Source organism: Drosophila hydei, unplaced genomic scaffold (genome assembly GCF_003285905.1).
Source record: "Drosophila hydei strain 15085-1641.00,03,60 unplaced genomic scaffold, DhydRS2 tig00008130-arrow-arrow-pilon, whole genome shotgun sequence".
Classification (NCBI taxonomy): Eukaryota; Metazoa; Arthropoda; class Insecta; order Diptera; family Drosophilidae; genus Drosophila; species Drosophila hydei.
This window is the reverse complement of record NW_022045839.1, coordinates 1320175-1334567: the sequence shown is the minus strand read 5'-3', so window position 1 is coordinate 1334567 and position 14393 is coordinate 1320175. Positions and strand designations below refer to the sequence as shown.

The following is a 14393-nucleotide window of genomic DNA, read 5'->3' as shown; positions in this document are numbered from 1 at the left end:
AGGTATGTCAGCGTCTCGTAATACACTTTTTGATTGATGAAAGCATTTTAAAATTTCGAAATTTCAATATCGTAACTTTAAATTAGAGGCAAATGCGCTTACAGCTGATTGAGAGATGAGTTCATTGATATGCCATACAGAGTGGCATATATAGAAGATATATATGTATGGTCTGTAGGCACGTGAGTAACTTATAATATTTGATTGATAAAAATGATGAAAATTTCAATATCGTAAAATTATTTTGGGAGCTAATTGCGAGCCGAATTCATTCATATGCCGTATAGCTTGGCATTTAATGGAATGGATATATATGACTATATGATTTGGGTACGTGAGTACCTAGTTTTTGATTAATAAAAATGCAAAGTCTGCTGGAATTTGAATTTTAATTTTAATATCACAAATCAGTATTGTAAGCAGCAGCAACTTCAGCTGATTGCGAGCCGGGTTCATCAATATGCTAAACATATAAACATACTAAAAGTGCGCGAGTGGCTCGTAATATAGTTTTTGATTAATGGAAATGCAAAGTCCGCTTAAAATTTCGAAATTTCAATATCGTAAAATAATATTGGGAGCAGACGCGTCTGCCATCTGCAGCTGATCGCAAGACGAGTTCATTGATATGCCATACAGTTTCGGCAGATATCGTCAAATGTTGTTGACCGCAACGCTTGGGCGGCATACAAAGCAGTCAGCCGAAAGGAACGGTGCAGGGGATGAGGGTAACGATCGTTTGAGTGACTCAATTTCGACATTATTTATACTGCTTGATATATATATATTGGAGCGCATTGGGTAATGCGCATAATGGCGGTCAGTCCCAAAATAATTTGGCCCCATTGCAGCCGCATTATGAAACGCGTTACAAATTTTCTTTCTTTCTCATTTTTTTGCCAATTGATAAGACGGCCATTATCGTTAGTGGCAAACGAACTGGGAAACGGGCAGCACAATGCATGATCGTAATCGCTCCAGTTTCCAGCTCTCATTTGTATGCATGAATCTCAGTTTGTCTCTTTGTGCGAGGCAGTCATCAAATGTCACCCAATGCCTTGGCAAAGCATCCACAAGCGAATGACATCACATCGGTCAATTATTATTATAACAAAAAGGCTGGCTAGACAAAGAGAAATTTGCTGGAATCGTTATGGCAGTCGCAACCAGACGCAGTTCTTGGAACTTCATAATTGGCTCGAGAGAGAGAGAGATGAAAGCTAAGCAGGCCCAACGGCCAGCGACCGGCAGTCAATACATCAATTTAATGACTTCATTGAAAGCATTTTCGGCTAACATCATGCACGCCCCAAATATTCATTTTTGGTTCGATCCACTCTGCCAGTCAGCCAGAGCTTGACGCCATCGAAATGTGTGCCAATTAAGATATTGTATAGAAAAAATACCCTGTTTGCTTATCTCTTCTCAAGAGCACAATCCTGTGAGTAGAAAATATGTGGAATATAAATTTTCAATTGGTTTAGGCTGATCTTTAGAGATCTTCGAAATAACTTCTCTAACAACTTCCAGCTAAAGACGCTCTCATAACTTTTCTGCACTGTATGTCAATATTAAGCTAAAAGATTGACTTCCAGGCTCGTTTCCATTAAGGGAAACCGAAAATTCCAGTTAAAGACGTTATCATTCCTTTTCTACAGTGTATAGCTGAAAAGCTTTGCTGTTATGTCTAACAATTTACAGCTGCAGACTCTCCGTCTCTTGCCAGCTTTACAGGGTATATCCGTGCTAAGCTTTGCCCAAATTAAATCAGCTTAGAGCGTTCCCAGGGCGTCGTATTGCAATCAAAGTTGCCCCTGCACCTGCCAATGCCAATGGCGTCACTTGACACCTGATACACCTGAGGCACCACAGGCCAGAGACAATGCGGGAGGAGGTCAATTGAAAAAAAACACAGCTAAGCTGATAAGTGTTTCAGTTATGATTATGATTGCCGGCCACTAATTGGGTCTTTTCTGAGAGCATTGTGAGTTAACTTCCGCACATGCTTTGTGAAGTGTCAAATGCTGTTTACCGTTCACAATTGACCGATCAACTTCCGCTCAACGTGCTCAACGTCTGCTCAATGTCAGTCCATTTGTCCATTACAAATGAAAACGCGACCAGGTTAAACAATTTGTTAAATAGCAGTCGACCCCATTAAATCAACAGCTAGTCTCAACGCTGGCTTTCAGGCCGCCTCAACAATCACAAATCACACACACACACACACACATACAAATGCGATTACGCCATTTGGAAGACTTTGTGCGCTTGGCTCTTGTCTCACACATTTCGAATTCGATTTTGATTTTGTTTTTGTTCCCCTGTACACATTGCATGTGGGCTAAACAGGTATATTGCAGACGTAGCTAAATTTGTGCATAACAGGCAGATGCTGGCACAACTTGGCCTATATAGAGTGTATGAACTCAAGATTAGTTAAATTAGTTATCGTAGAGCAGACGAAGGCAGTCTGAAAGAAAGACTGAAGACTGAAAGATTGATGCCTAATGTATTTTAAGTATTCAGTTTTATATATAAATTGCCTTCAATGTAATTTGCAGTCAAATGTTAACTAGAATATCAAATGCCAACTGAGCAGCAAAGGAATCTGAGGTATCTATCGTAGTAATCTAAGGAATTTATCTGAAGAAAACTATTTTAGGAATCTATCTACTTTAGTGAGTTACCTAAGGTAATAGAAATATGCCATAATTTTGACAGCACTGAATGCAGTCAACTTTTAATGCAGATAAATAACTAAAAAAGAGCAATTCAAGATAATGTGTAACATAATAAATATATTTATTCATCTGATCCATCATCTGCTATATATATTTATTCCTTAACTACATACAGCAGGGTATTTGCTGGCCAACACACTTTAAATTTGATTTGTCTTGCGTTTGATGTTTGCCCCGTGGGCAATTAAAGGTGCACGATGCGAAAGTGAATGTTGCCTGCTTTTGTTGACCCGATGCGCCGCGTAGCGTTGGCCCGCTATTAGGTAAGGTCACTCGGGGAACGCGCATTCATTAGCAGCCCATATACAAGACACTAAAAGCCAGTCAGCATTGCCAATTTGTTTATATTTGTTTCTCTGTTACAGTCAACTCTCGGAAATGTGTACAATTGCATGGCTAAGACTTTCAAGTGTATTTAGTTCGAAGAGTGTTAATCACCCTGCGGCACATTTGTGAAGACAAACACTTCGTAGGTGCTAAATGGCAGACAGAAAATTTACGTACAATGAGTCAAACAGGCGCGGGGCAGGAAGCAAGCACAACAAAACCAAAAAAAAAAAATAAAGAAAAAATCACAAATAAAATTTTGATGCCGCTGCCGCTGCTGCCTTTTGCATTAAAACAAATCATCCTTGACGCATGCACACCAAAAACGGCAGCCAGCTAAAAAACACGCAACACAGCTTCCAAAAGAGAGAAAAAACGAAACCAGCCGTAGGACTGCGTACAAGGCAAGGCTCTACACCATTTTTGGCAACATCAACACAAAAAATAAGCAGTTTATTCGAGAATTTTCAATTTGTTGTGCGTGTGTGTGTGTGTGTGTGAGTACGTGTGTGTGTTTGTGTATGCAACGTCGCTTGATTTCGCTGCTGCACAGGTTCCTTTTAAATTGACGTTTATTTCCAGACACAAAAGCCGAAACTTTCGAAGTTTTAATGAGCACGAAAAAAGCGAAAAAAACAAAATTTTGTGCGTCGATTTAATGTTTTGGCAAAGCGTTTGAAGACAACAGGCAAGCAGGCCAAGAGACTTGCTGGAAACGAGCAGCTGTGGGGCAAAGAGAGGTGTTAGCCAGTTCGAAGACACCTACACAGACACACACACACACACGCTACTTACATGCAGTCCGCAGCATGACGTCATTGGCATTGGCATTGAACTGAAGGTGAAGATCGTTTGGAAACAAGTTCAAAATGCGCCCACGTACAGAACGCAGCTACAAAAGTATATATATTTATAAATATATATGTATAAATATACAGTATACATATATTATCTTTATCCTTGCTTAATACTTCCACAAGAGAAACGGTCGAGCAATATAATTGGAGTAAGCTGGACATAGGCTCGACAGCGTCAGCAAATCCAGGAGAACAACAATCGAGACTTTGGCATTTTGCACAGCTGGCAGATTGAAGAACCAATTCAAAGTGTTGCATAAGCTTTGCAATTTTGTTGGTTTCGAATTTCCAGCCATTTTCACAAGTTTCCTATCTTATAAGAGAACGTTTATAAAATTCTTTACTTAAATTTTCTATTCGATGCTTACTTCAGCTCTCTCGTACAACAAATGAATGTAAATCGTATGCAATCCAAATGTCAAATGGAGAAATCTGCAAAAGCGTTCTAGATCGTCTAGATAAAAGTTTTTTATATTTAACAAATTACATATGTATATTAGCTGTTTTTGAGCAATATTTGCGATTTTGGCAAAAATACATAAATAAAAAATTCCTAATCGAATTTAAAGTCGAAAATTTATGTGAATTTTAAGGCAAATTATTTTAATTCGCATTTTCAATCACATTTGCAATGCTAATTTTATTTGAGCTCTTAGAACTGAAACGCGAAACGATAGTGGACATATTCGTCGGCTAATTTTTTAAGGTGAAAATTATTAAGAAGAAACCTGTAGCAGCCTTTGCGAAAGCTGACTGCATAATACTTGTTCAGTTTCATGTGTGGGGCATCAAGACTCTAGCTCCTATATCAAGATATAATAGAATTTTCTTATTTAACCACGCCTCAATGGAATGAGCATATATATTGTATATATTCGATTAACTATTGCCAAAATCAACTTCCTAACTAGAACAGATAGACATTCAGTCGGCCATTGCCAAAAGCCAATCTACTCTTTTCGCTGTGTGAACGAGCATCGAAACACGTCCCTTCCCTTAAAAAGGCTTAGTCAATCGAACTTTCACTAAAAAATTTACAGTTGTAAAGAAATATCTATATATATATATATATATGTATATATATATTTATAGATTGCATTGTAAGACCTTCAGAATTCTATTTCCGTTCGTGTTCAGCTGCCGTCCCGCATTATCATTGGAATGATCATTCGGCGATACACGAGTTCATCATAATGATAGCAAAGCTTTATATTCACATTATAATTGGTTATTAATTTGCATCCGAAATTCAAAGCAATCGCCGCAGCACACAACACACAACACACAACAAAAGCTTGTAGCTCCAACAAGTCGGCAGCTTAGAGAGCTCGCATATTTATGGACTTACAAAAATGTTGCCAATACTTTGTTGAAATCGAAAGAAAGTCTTGACATTGTGAACTTTAAATTACTTTGAGCTAAGAGCAAAGAGTTAGCCAAAAGGGTAACAGTTCAATTTGTCGGTGCTCCATTTGGCGCAAATGTGTTTAGAACTATTAATCAGCCTGTTTTTATTCTACTTCAGCAATTGCCAAATGAGTCAGAAACGTGTGTCTACTATTGACAATGCGTTGGCTGGGCATACACTGCGAGAAAAGAGCTCAGCAGTCATTTTGAATTCAAATTTAAGAATTAATTTTATCTATTGTTATCTAGGCGTTCTTATCTATTTACTCCTAGCAGTGGGAAAAAATTGATAAATCAAAACACAAAATTGGCAATTTATTTTTTCTTTCTACACTTAATTTTATTGCAAAAAATATATACTCTTTACGCACTTTAGCTCTCTTGTTGATAAGCAAACATATTTAATCAAAAAAATATTGAATCAATAATCAATAAATAAATGCGGGCTAAACTTAATAAATAATAACAAAATAATTTAAGTTTAAAAAAGGAAAAATAATAAAACTAATAAAAAAAAGCAAAATGTTTTTTTATTACTTAAATTGTTTAGCTTATTTTTTATTATTTTCTTTTTATAAGAACTGTTTTCTTCTCAAGAAAAAACTTCAGGATTTTTCAATAATTGCATTTTAATTTATTATGTTTTAAATCTGTTAAAACATTTTGCATAAATCTTCATAAAAAAGCGCCAAGCGATCATGAACGAATGTTTTACACGGAATGCTTGAAAATCAAAAGTTGTGCGAATTGCAATATTTTAAAAATTTTATTTGCTCCTTTTTTGTTGTTAACTTTCAAGTTTTTTTTGTGCATTTCTTACATGTAAAACCTGTCATAAAGGAATGTCTCAGACGAGGAATTTTTCAATAATCAAACTTCCTGCTTATTATCTTAAAATACTCAAGAAGAATTCAAACAATAAATATTCTGATTGGAATTCATGGCAGGCTCTGATGAAGCGTTTTCCAACTCGAATTTGCAGCTTATAAACAAAACGTTCTTGGATTTTGCGACAAGTGTAGACACATCCACCCACCCACACACACACACACACACAGATGTTGTATATGTGTAATTGGAACAAACTAAGAATATTCTAGGTTCATAAAAGGTAAGATTTTAGATAAGATGTTGGGCGAAACAGCGATTTGAATTATTCAGAAGAAGAAATAAAAAAATCTCTCGTTTTTTTAGTTGTTTTTGTTTTATTTTTTTTTAATATTTAGTATAGCTACGATTAGATTTGTTTTAATAATTCGATTGGTTACAGAAAGTAAAAGCGTTACAGAGTCAGAAATTGTTGTTGGAAAGTCTGGTTTAGCGTAGCTCTACTGTAGTTCATTTGGATGCCTTGAAAAGCCCACGTTAAATATTTGTGACAATTGTATTTACAATTCTATTGCAGCTAAGCGACTCACCTCATCAAAAGCGTTTTGCGCAGTTCTAATTACATTAGTTGTTATTTGAGTTGTTGTTGCTGCTGTGTTTGTTGTTGCTGGATGAATAAACAAATTGTTGCACTTGTTGAGGCGAGTGTAGTTCGATCTTCTTTTGAAATCGTTTTGCAAATGCACATCAAATTCTTAATTAGTCACACACACACATACACACCTGCACATGCACACACACTCGCACACACATGCAGTCGTTGTTAAATGTTTTTTTTTACCAAAAAATCGTTTGCACAATTTAAGCGAAAATTTATCACGATTTGCTTTTTGCACTGCGCACAAAGTCGTTTGTTTTTTTTCTAACTTTTTTCTAATTTTATTTTTCCTTCTTCTATGTGTGTGGGTTGAGTGCAGTTGAATGGACGTGCCGATGGTCGTTGGCGATTGATCGCAAATATTCGAGAGAGTGAGAGAGAGAGAGACGCAATATTGATTTCCTAATTGCAATGCAAATGCAAGCGAGTTAGGGTTAGCAGCTGTGCTGACCAGTTCGTATATATATATAAATATATATATTAATCGTTGTCAATTTTGTATAACAAATCGCGCATCTTAAACGCGCGCACACACACACACACACGAGAGAGCGAGAGAGCGAGCGAGTGAGAGTGGGAGTATCGCACGTTGGGTTCAGCCAGGTGAACACCGTCACGTCTGAAAGTCGACTAAAGCTAAAAACTTGAACGATCCGCGTTACAAGCTCAGAAACTTTACTCGTGAGCGTCAAAGCTCATCGTCTTGGAGCTTAATGAGCCGAGCTCAGGTAAGCAGCACAGAGCAACAGGTAGCCGGCATTTCTTTTACGCTCGCTCTCTCTCTCTCTCACTCACTCACTCGCTCTGGCTCTCTGTGGCACTCGCTCTCTCTGACTTGATTTAAATGAAGGCAAGATGTGACTGGGCTGTTGATGTTGGCGATGTAAACAAGTGAAACCAGCTCGCCCAAAAACATTCTTCACTTAGTTCCAGCTTCAGTTTTAGTATCTTCGTTAGGTTTGCATCATAGAAATAATATGGAAATTCTGTACAGCAAAGTCCGATAGATACGCTCAACACCAACAGCTGCTACTGCTGCTGCCGCATCAACTGCGGATGCTGCGTAAGACAAACAAACAGTAACCTCCCAGACCAGCAGCACACCCCAGCTCATCAATCACGATATTGGCTAGCTATAATCGCTGCACTTAGCGAAAAGCCCTTTTCTAGCACCTAATATAAGCCACACATAAATGCTCTTGAATGGAAAAATATTCCTTTTTCTATATATATTTATTAAAATTTTATTATAAGTTCAAATCTATTAAGACTTCCGGACTCTTAACGTTCTCCCAATATAACTAAAAATTCAAATCTTAAATTTATGCCATTAAGCTCACGCTTGAATTTCGTTAAACAAATTAATAACCATTTACATATTTAAATTAGTATTCTGATTATTTTTAAAGCTACACTAAGCCTCAAAACTTATCAAAATAATTCTTTAAATTATAATATTAAATTCAGCAAATTCCAAAATTCTGAATTTTTAAATTTTTAAATATTTAAATATCTATTAAATCTATTAAATACCCTTGAGAGACATATACTCAAAAGACTCTGTATAAGCAGAGGCTCTTAGAATACTTATTACTTACAAATTTCTGCTACATTTCATTTTAAAAAAATTCGAACTTACTTCTAATATTTCAAATATATGAAAATTCTCTAAATGTTTAATATTTTCAAGCATAGTCTTCATATTTCATAATATGCATATATAGAATTTATTAATTTTAAGTGTTTTTATTTGTTTTGCACGCCGAAATCTTGATATTTTTTTTCTGAGTGTATTGGCGTAGCATCAGAATTCATCGAGTTGGTCGCCTTACTAATTAATTCGTCTTGTAGATAAGTTAGTTATGAAAGAGCGCTAATCCCCAGGGCAGCTGAAACTATTCTGGCAAGTGTCATAAACAAAGCAAATCATGTAGGCAGGCAGTTCTGCAGGTAGCTCAGCAGACGAACAACAATCGGAATAAAATAATTCACGCAAATATTTCCCCACACACTTGAAAATTTGAATATCTCAGTAATTAATCAAAAAAGAAGAAATACGCAAAATATACAAATAAATCATCGATTGTCATCGTCGTCAACCGGTCAAGAAACTATAAAGCACCAATCTGTTGGCGTCCCACGTCCACTCAAAACGAAATACCCTCCTTCACTCCCTCTCTCTCTCTCTCTCTCAAACACACACTCTTTGCAAGGAGCCCATTTAAGTTTAATAAAGTTGTCAACGCACGAATCTGTCGTGTGAAGCATTTGCCATATCTTTTACACTTCAGCAACGGCCAGGCTGACAGTGCCAAGTGGACTCTCTCCCTCACACTCACTCACTGTCGTTTGCATTCCTGGTCGAGTGTATAATCTAACGGTTAACGGTTTTTCTTTCCCACAGACGCGACTTTGGCACAACTGTTCCACAACAGTTGCAAATGGGATTTTATTTTTGAAATAAGTCCCTTCAGCTTTTCCCACACTTCAATTGCTGAGAAGAGAAAGCTTTCGTTGACGAAGCCTGTCAAATGCTAAAGCGTAGCTTTTTTGCGCAAATTATGTTCTGTGCAAAACTTTTCACATTCAGTACCTTTTTTTGTTCTCAACAGTAAAGTACAAAGCGCGTAAAGCGTCAGGCGCTCAATAAAGTGAAAGCAATTAACTACAAGATATTTTAAATTTAATAATGGTGATGCGAGTTACGCAAAAATTAACAGTGATTAAAATGTAAATTGATTAATAACATTACATCCTTCTTTCTGTTAATATGATTAATGTTAGTGTTAAGTGTTGTGCTCCCACTGCTGCCTTATGTAAATGCCAGAGGGTCATCTTCTTACCAAGCCTGGCATATAATAATAGGCCACGTGCATAAAATATATCTATATACATAAATACTCATATGTACAAATGTATGCGTACCTTAAATAGCAACAAAAGCTTAGAGCTGAGTGAAAACGAAAGCTTTCTTCCCGTTACATGTCAACAGCTGATTTTATCTAAGGAACACACCAACACATTCTCATGTATGAACACATACACAAGTGAACGCACAGCTTTCTTCATTGAGGGACAAACATAGAAAATAATAATGGCATTAATACGTTGCTGCTTTGAACCACCCGAGCTACCGGAGTTTTTCGATAGCTTTGTACAGAAATGCACCGATCCCAGTTGTAAGTATATATATACATAAATAAGAATGCATATTTTCATTAGACACAAAACAAAAACAAACCGAACGCGCCTTACCACAATTAAATGTTATTGTGGTGTGGAGCAATGCTGTTAAAACTTGCAGCCAACTTCAAGTATGGCAGCACGCTGCCAGATCACTGGATTTGAAACTGTGTGGCAACTCCTTGTAAAAATAGTCAAAGAGAAAAACAAAAATTCGAGCACACAAGTTTACAACAGCGAAATACTTTTATCGCAGAGTTTATTATCTAACGCCGCGATAAAACATAAAAGGAGAGACTGTTGAACAAACATGCCAGGTGAGTGATTGGTAAGAGTGGAAATAACAGCAACGCAATTTGGCCTCCAAACGAATAAATGAATGACGCCAGCGATCGATGACGAAATCCAAGGATTTTACCGAAGATGTGTAGCAAAAGAGAACGGAAAACAACAAAAAATATAGCCATAACAACAACATGCGCTCTTAGCACGCGACTCGGGTCAATTCTCTTTTAAAAAATGGCAACGATTATGGATGATAAGATAAACGACTTGGTCTAAATGGCCACCGCACCCAGTCCAGCTGGTAGCGAACAACAGCGAACTCCGCTTTTAGGGTTGATAGTCTATTAGTCACCATTTATCCATTGCCGAAGGCACAACAGACACTGCGTCTACTGCATCGCATGTTTACCTATCGCTGCATACACGTCTGCCTGCCGAATCCATCTAAGCAATGCGCCTTTCCTTGCGCTCTTTTAGGTTGCTGCGGCTGTTGCTCGGCACTGCGACCGCGCTATAAGCGCCTGGTTGACAACATATTCCCTGTCAACCCAGAGGATGGGCTCGTCAAATCGAATATGGAGAAGCTAACATTCTATTCGCTTAGCTCGCCCGACAAACTGGACCGCATTGGCGAGTATCTCTACCAGAAGGCCACCAAGGACATCAACCGCAAGCGCTACAAGTAAGATAATATATAATATAGCTTATATCAACATATATTATACATTTTCTTATAGACTAGCCGAGATTGCCATGGAAGCCATGGATCTGCTGCTACAGGCCTGTCATGCCCAAACAACGCTCAATTTGTTCGTTGAATCGTTTTTGCGCATGGTGCAAAAACTGCTCGAGGATTCTAATCCGAATTTAAAAATAATGGCAACTAATTCGGTACGAATTAAAAATACTTTCAGACTCTTGAGATTACGTTAATTTTCCTTGAAAACTTTTATGTAATAACTATAAACATTTTACTCTCGGTCTCCCATTACAGTTTGTTAAGTTTGCTAATATTAACGAAGATACGCCCTCGTATCACCGACGTTACGATTTCTTTATCTCGAAGTTTTCGTCCATGTGTCACAGCGATAGCCAGGACTTGCGTGATAGCCTGCGACTGGCTGGCATCAAAGGACTACAGGGTGTTATACGTAAAACAGTATCCGACGATCTGGTCGAGAACATCTGGGAGGCACAGCACATGGAGAAGATTGTACCTTCACTGCTGTTCAATATGCAGGTTAGTCCACTTTACCCAAACCAGGTGCAACAACTACTTTGTTCATACTTTTTAAAAATTGGCAAAACTCGAGCCTCACGACTAATTTCTGTTGTTTTTCGTTGTTTTCGTATATATTCTGTCATAATGCAAACGAAACCAATTCAACACACAACAACAACAAACAACACACAACAATTACACATAACTGAAACACCAAAAAGTTCTGTGTGAACGTTATGTTTGTGAAGAAAAATTTACTGGCGGTAATTTGAATTAATTCCAAATATAATTAATCAAACTCTCTCCATAAGTATAATAATGTCTAGCCCTAAGTCTTATAAATATATAGTTAGAGTTACTTCAACTAACGAATTGAAGCTCCGTCTGCTAAGGGATACACGAACAATCTCTAAAGTCCAGACAAGGCAACATTCAGTTAGTAGAGATTTCACTGTATATATTATATGTGTTGTTATATATGTTTAGCATAAATCCACATAGCAGCACTTACCTTACCCCGCTCCATCGAGTTCAAAGATTTTGTTACCAATAACTGCTCTTATTCACCTAGTCGGGCGATCTAACACCTGTTGAGGATGCCACCAATGTGACGCCACCTGTGCTGGCAGAGGAAGTGCTGCGCGAGCTAGTGGGTCGTGCGTCCTTTGGACACATACGTAGCGTACTGAAGCCGCTGTTGACGTAAGTAGCCAAGCGAGTTGTGCTCAATCAGTTATTTAACCTTATTGGCTACTCCAATACAGCCATTTGGATCGGCATGAACTGTGGGTGCCCAACACGTTTGCTATACACACATTCCGTATTGTTATGATTTCCATACAACCACAATATTCCTACACCGTGGTGGAGACACTCATGCAGCATTTGGATAGCAATTTCAAGTCATCGCCCAAAACACGCACCTCCCTGGCGGTGGTGCTGTCGAAGATCATTGCCATTGCGGCCGGCGAGAGCGTGGGGCCGTCTGCACTGGATATTATTAACAATCTGTTGACCCACTTGCGTACAAGCGTAAGCACAACCACTGAAATAACACCGGAGGAGTCGCAATACCAGGAGGCGCTTATCAATGCGCTCGGCGAGTTCGCCAATCATCATCCGGACTATCAGAAGATCGAGATCATGTTGTTCATCATGAACACGGTGCCCGATCTATCCAAGAATAGCAAAAGCGATCAAATGTTGCAGAACATATTACTCAAGTCCCTACTCAAAGTGGGCAACCAGTATAGCACAGTATCCTTCGAGAAAGCTTTTCCTGCCTCGTTCCTACAACCGCTGCTGCGAATGGCGCGCGCACCACACGACCCAACGCGCATGATTGTGATGCAGATCTTCCAGGCGCTGCTCGATCGCCATCAAAATGAGAAGGTGCTCAGCAACGTGAGCGTGAAGCCGTATCCTGCACTATCACAGGAGCCGCCCTCACGGTCTGACATCATATTCACGCATAAATATGGCGCGAATATTATGCAGGCGCTGATCGATAGCATGGCACTATCCGATCGCGTTGATTCCCTAACTGCTAGTTATAATACAGCAGCGCTTCTCATTGTAGAAATGTCCTGCAGTGAAACAGTTCAGGAGTTCTTGCTGTTCATATTGGGGTAAGAGAGATGCCAATACAAAATGAAATTGTAATTTCTATAAGTCTCTTTTTCCAATGCCTGTAGAATTCAGCAAATGGCTTGCACTGTGGAGACCCTGGGCGCGGTGCACAGATGCAATTTACACTCCATTTCCATTGCGCTGCTGGTGCTCATCTCGCGTGTCAGCGGCATCAACAACCTGTTGGAATATGCACAAAAGATTATTGAGGCGCGACGCGAAGAGGCTATATACTATCTGCCCCCACTATTGGAGCCGAAGAAGGTGGTCTCAAAGAATCTAAACTTATCGCTGCCTCATCTGTCCATCGATAAATTAGCACTGGGTGAATACTTGCAAAATGCAGGCATGGACGCACAGCGCCTCAATACTGGAGCGCCCTATACACTCAACCAGGCTGATAATCCAGGACATCGTCACTCCTGGGTGGAATCGGTTAGCACGCACATGACGCAGCGTAATAGCTCCGCTGACTTAACACTCTACAACGGAGATGTGGACAGCGTGAATAGCTCGCCAGGTGTCTGCAAGAAATCGCTATCGCCCGAATACAACTTCGATGCAATGAAACGAGCTTTAGCCGAACCAACAGAGGCGGCAAAGCGAGAGCAACGCGAACGACAAATGCAAATTGTACGCACCTTCCGTGAAGGTGAATTCGACGATTTAATACGACGCACTGAACCGAAGGTAAACTCCCTAGCTTTTTCATAAATGTTTGGCTAATGTTCTCTTATTCAATTCCAGCATGATCTTATTCAAAACCGTCTAAACGAGCTCTTCAACTCACTGGCCGTGGAACGTCAGATAACGCAAAGCGATAACAAAACAGCTCAAACCAACAGCGAGAAGCCCGTCTATGAGACGAAATTTCCAGAGCTGTTCTACTACTAAACAAAGAGTATATATATATATATTAAAATATATAGAATACTTCCAGTAACCTGGTCATGGAACATGGATACGAAATATGGTATGGTATTTATAGCACATAGCGAAATTGTTTGTTTGTATATTACACGGGCAGGGATATAGATATTTTGTTTGACCGGGTCAATTTAAATTAAAGTTCTGTTATTACAATACGCTAATAATGTTTGTTACAAATAAATATATAATATAACAAAGGAAATGTAAATGGATTTCATGAAACTTTCGAATTGTTGAAATTTTCAATCCAAAAGATTGATCGATCGATCAAATCGCTGTAAATCCTTTGATTTGCATATCACAAAATCTTTGATAAAAATAGA

At 38.6% G+C, this 14393-nt stretch overlaps 3 protein-coding genes across 7 annotated transcripts in view; 1 reads left to right on the top strand and 2 right to left on the bottom strand.

The window, feature by feature from the left end:
- Positions 1-7388, bottom strand: part of LOC111597917 (zinc finger CCCH domain-containing protein 18) — a 32278-nt gene extending 24890 nt beyond the window's left edge. The window contains exon 1 of the mRNA XM_023312859.2: positions 6754-7388. The gene's annotated coding sequence lies outside the window, so the exon portion shown is untranslated. The remainder of the gene's footprint in view (positions 1-6753) is intronic.
- LOC111597918 lies at positions 3526-4346 on the bottom strand. 2 transcript variants are annotated; one of them, XM_023312861.2, is made up of 3 exons: positions 4297-4346; positions 3867-4237; positions 3526-3794 (listed from the first exon to the last, which is right to left on the bottom strand). In XM_023312861.2, the coding sequence occupies exon 2, from the start codon at positions 4222-4224 to the stop codon at positions 4036-4038; it is 189 nt and encodes a 62-aa protein (XP_023168629.1). In that variant the 5' UTR covers positions 4225-4237; positions 4297-4346; the 3' UTR covers positions 3526-3794; positions 3867-4035. The 2 variants fall into 2 exon arrangements, with proteins under 2 accessions (XP_023168629.1, XP_023168630.1); XM_023312862.2 differs by having other exon boundaries at positions 3867-4241; positions 4297-4341.
- Positions 7389-9428: 2040 nt separating the features above from the next.
- LOC111598001 (protein EFR3 homolog cmp44E) lies at positions 9429-14272 on the top strand. 4 transcript variants are annotated; one of them, XM_023312992.2, is made up of 9 exons: positions 9429-9551; positions 9814-10000; positions 10767-10971; positions 11027-11180; positions 11284-11529; positions 12083-12213; positions 12276-13139; positions 13206-13830; positions 13888-14272. In XM_023312992.2, the coding sequence occupies exons 2-9, from the start codon at positions 9916-9918 to the stop codon at positions 14032-14034; spliced, it is 2457 nt and encodes an 818-aa protein (XP_023168760.2). In that variant the 5' UTR covers positions 9429-9551; positions 9814-9915; the 3' UTR covers positions 14035-14272. The 4 variants fall into 4 exon arrangements, with proteins under 4 accessions (XP_023168760.2, XP_023168761.2, XP_023168759.2 ...); XM_023312993.2 differs by lacking the exon at positions 9429-9551 and adding an exon at positions 9618-9736; XM_023312991.2 differs by lacking the exon at positions 9429-9551 and having other exon boundaries at positions 9618-10000.
- Positions 14273-14393: the final 121 nt, after the last annotated feature.

Excerpts from the sequence above, each read along its gene's own strand:
- LOC111598001 (XM_023312992.2), top strand. The coding sequence starts at position 9,916 with ATGGCATTAATACGTTGCTGCTTTGAACCACCCGAGCTACCGGAGTTT. Across the intron at positions 10,001-10,766 it reads GAAATGCACCGATCCCAGTT|GTTGCTGCGGCTGTTGCTCG; the intron begins GTAAGTATATAT and ends GCGCTCTTTTAG. Across the intron at positions 10,972-11,026 it reads ATCAACCGCAAGCGCTACAA|ACTAGCCGAGATTGCCATGG; the intron begins GTAAGATAATAT and ends ATTTTCTTATAG.
- LOC111597918 (XM_023312861.2), bottom strand. The coding sequence starts at position 4,224 with ATGGCTGGAAATTCGAAACCAACAAAATTGCAAAGCTTATGCAACACT.